General features: G+C 50.3%; 1 protein-coding gene across 1 annotated transcript in view; it reads left to right on the top strand.

Moving 5' to 3' along the window:
• Positions 1 to 283: 283 nt before the first annotated feature.
• The window catches only part of LOC126534509 (uncharacterized), a 60,238-nt gene continuing 57,943 nt past the window's right edge, over positions 284 to 2,578 (top strand). Inside the window, exon 1 of the mRNA XM_050181776.3 lies at positions 284 to 1,466. Within this exon, the coding sequence (XP_050037733.1) occupies positions 1,400 to 1,466 (67 nt within the window). The 5' untranslated portion in view covers positions 284 to 1,399. The remainder of the gene's footprint in view (positions 1,467 to 2,578) is intronic.

The raw sequence follows: 2,578 nt of genomic DNA, 5'->3' as shown, positions 1-2,578 counted from the left end.
ATAACGGACCGTATTCCTCCTCGTCGAAGGCTCGAGCACGGCGCTCTCGGAAATAACGGCGAAAAGAAACGAAACTCGTGGCTCGGCGGTAAGTGAGCCGAGTCAGGGCGGCTGAAGAAGAAGGGGGGTTTACCATAGCTAGGCACTACGTCGCGGGATGGTGAGGCTACTACGGAGGAGCGCAGCGATCACGTGACCACATATCGTCCAATGAGAGCAGTCCCCGAAGGCAAAGAGTCTCTCCATGGCGGAAACGGGCCGTCGCGGCGACTCGAAGGCGGCGTCGCCCCTCCGAAAATTGGGTCAGCGTTCCAGCGGTGCGGGAATCAGCAAAGAAAAGCGAAACCGAACCGAAAGGAAACAAAGCAGAAAAAAGAAAAGAGTGAAAGGAAAGATGAAATGCAGAAGCGGAGAGAAGTAAAAGGGAAAAGATCGTGCTTCGAAAGCTTCTGCGGAGGGGGAAAGGAGAGAAAGAAAGAAAGATGGTGGAAGGAGGTTGGACTCGACTGGAGGAAAAACAGTTCCCACAGTATACTAGGCCGAAGAAACCCGCGTGCGGAGCAGAACTTGCGTTCACAGTCACCGTTGCTTTCGAAGGAGGCATCGTTCGGCGAAGACCTAGCGATTGAGAGGGGAAAGCGAGAGAGAAAGAGGAGGTCATCAGAGAAAAGAAAGCTTCTCTCTTTTATCATACTTCTTCTGGTGGTTTTACTCCTTGTGCATTAGCTCGCACATTTTTTTGGCTTCGCGGTTTCAAGCGCGCCAGGATTGCCATCGGATGCTGCTAGGAGCACATTAAGGACATCCGCGCTCGTGAGACGGCGGCTCCACGCTCGTCGCCTGCTAAACGCCCCCGCGTGTCGTCCTCGTCCGCCGAAATAGAGACGTTCTCCTCGAAGACCCTCTCGTGCAAGCTCGCCTGTGGTGAGAGGTCTTCAGATTCGGGCTCGGCACGTGACATTGCGACTACCCTGGGGCAAGCTTTCTGGTCTTTCGCGGGCTAAAATAGACGGTACGAGAGAGAGGTCTTCGGTTCTGAAATAGCGGCCTCTCTTTCGCGAATATCGGCTGGTCCTTACGGAAAAAAGAAAGGAAGTTTGAATTCTTCTCGACTGGCCAGAGACATCCGACGTCGGAGGACACAACGACGAGCGCTCATACCAGAGGAGGTCCAGAGCCTGAGTTCCAGTGGTGGGAGAAACCGAAGGAAACCAAGTAGCGGCCTGTTTGGTGGTGTGTTCTTGTTTTTTTCTTCAGTGAACGGAAGCTTGTTCTTGTGCAAACCAACAAGGATTACGCGTCCGTGGTAAGACTCTTGGATTCGCCAGGTCGCTGGCGCGGTGTGCTCAGCAAGGTGGAAGCCGCCCACGAGTCAACTCTGTGTCTCCTAGGAGGGACGATGATTTCTGTGGTGCGGGTACCAGGCAACGTCGCCATGATCCTCATATGCGCCCTCGTTCTGATCGGTAAGTTTCAGGAAACCAAAACTCTGTCTATCCCTTGCACATCGTCACCGACGCTCTCTGTGCTATTCGGCTGTCGTGATTGATATTGTACAAATTGCATCCACAAAAAGTTCGTAGGCTATAGAACGGTTCTCAAGAGCGGAGGTGATGCAATCGTAACGTTGGGAATGTTATTAGCTAACATGCATTGCCGATGGCCAATAGCCCTTGTGAATGAGAAGCATTGTGAATTCGGCCCAAGGTTCCCGTCGTCCGAAAAAATCTGACACTCGCAATGTAGTTTGATCACTATTTGCGTCCAATGCTTTTCTGGGTTGTCTAGCCGTCAGAAGCTGCAGCGCAGCTACGACTCACTGTTTTTTTTTTTTGGCGGGAGCGATAACACCTGTGCTAAAAAAGTAACACTTCCTCGTGGCGTACGTAAGGGTTTCCTTTATCGACCTCAATATCGAATTGCGCTCGGCCGTTGTCAGCGCGCTACATCTCTGGCGGAAATTGATTTTCGTGGTAACCTATCTTGAGTCGCGTACACGTCACTGAGGTAAGGCGACGTCGTAACCAGGCCTTTCTTTTTTTTCCTCAGAGCGAGAGATGTTACACGTGGGGAAATTTACGTTGCGTTGAAAAGAAGAGACATGAACGTAGCAAGCGAATCGATTCATTAGAGATGCGGTCCTTAGTATAGAAGAACAATCCAGCGGCCGTGATAGAACGAAGAGTCCATCTCAAGGTGATGGTGTCTGAAGTTACCATGATCTGAAGTTACCATCAGCTACCAATCAGAAAACGCGGCCTCCGTGGACAGTAATGTGAAGTGAGCCTCTCGACAGTCAGTGCCTGAACACATTGGTTTCTGCAACGAACAAAGAGAAAAAAAAACATAGCGAAATAATCGTTTTTTTTTTACTTCCCAGTGAATCAATCGAATGCATACAAAAAGTTTGGCCAACGAAATCACTTTGGGGTTGCGTCGGAGGCCTACTGTGGTCCCGAATGTACCGCTTGTGCGGGTACATCCGAAACAGTTTCGGTTCATCTCGAATGAGGGCTTCCTGAAACATGTTTTAAAAGTGCTGTACGTTTCAAAAACAAAACAAATCAACAACAGTGTA

Source organism: Dermacentor andersoni, chromosome 7 (assembly GCF_023375885.2).
Source record: "Dermacentor andersoni chromosome 7, qqDerAnde1_hic_scaffold, whole genome shotgun sequence".
NCBI lineage: Eukaryota > Metazoa > Arthropoda > Arachnida > Ixodida > Ixodidae > Dermacentor > Dermacentor andersoni.
Note: the sequence above shows the minus strand (reverse complement) of the source record. Positions and strands in the feature narration are given on the sequence as shown.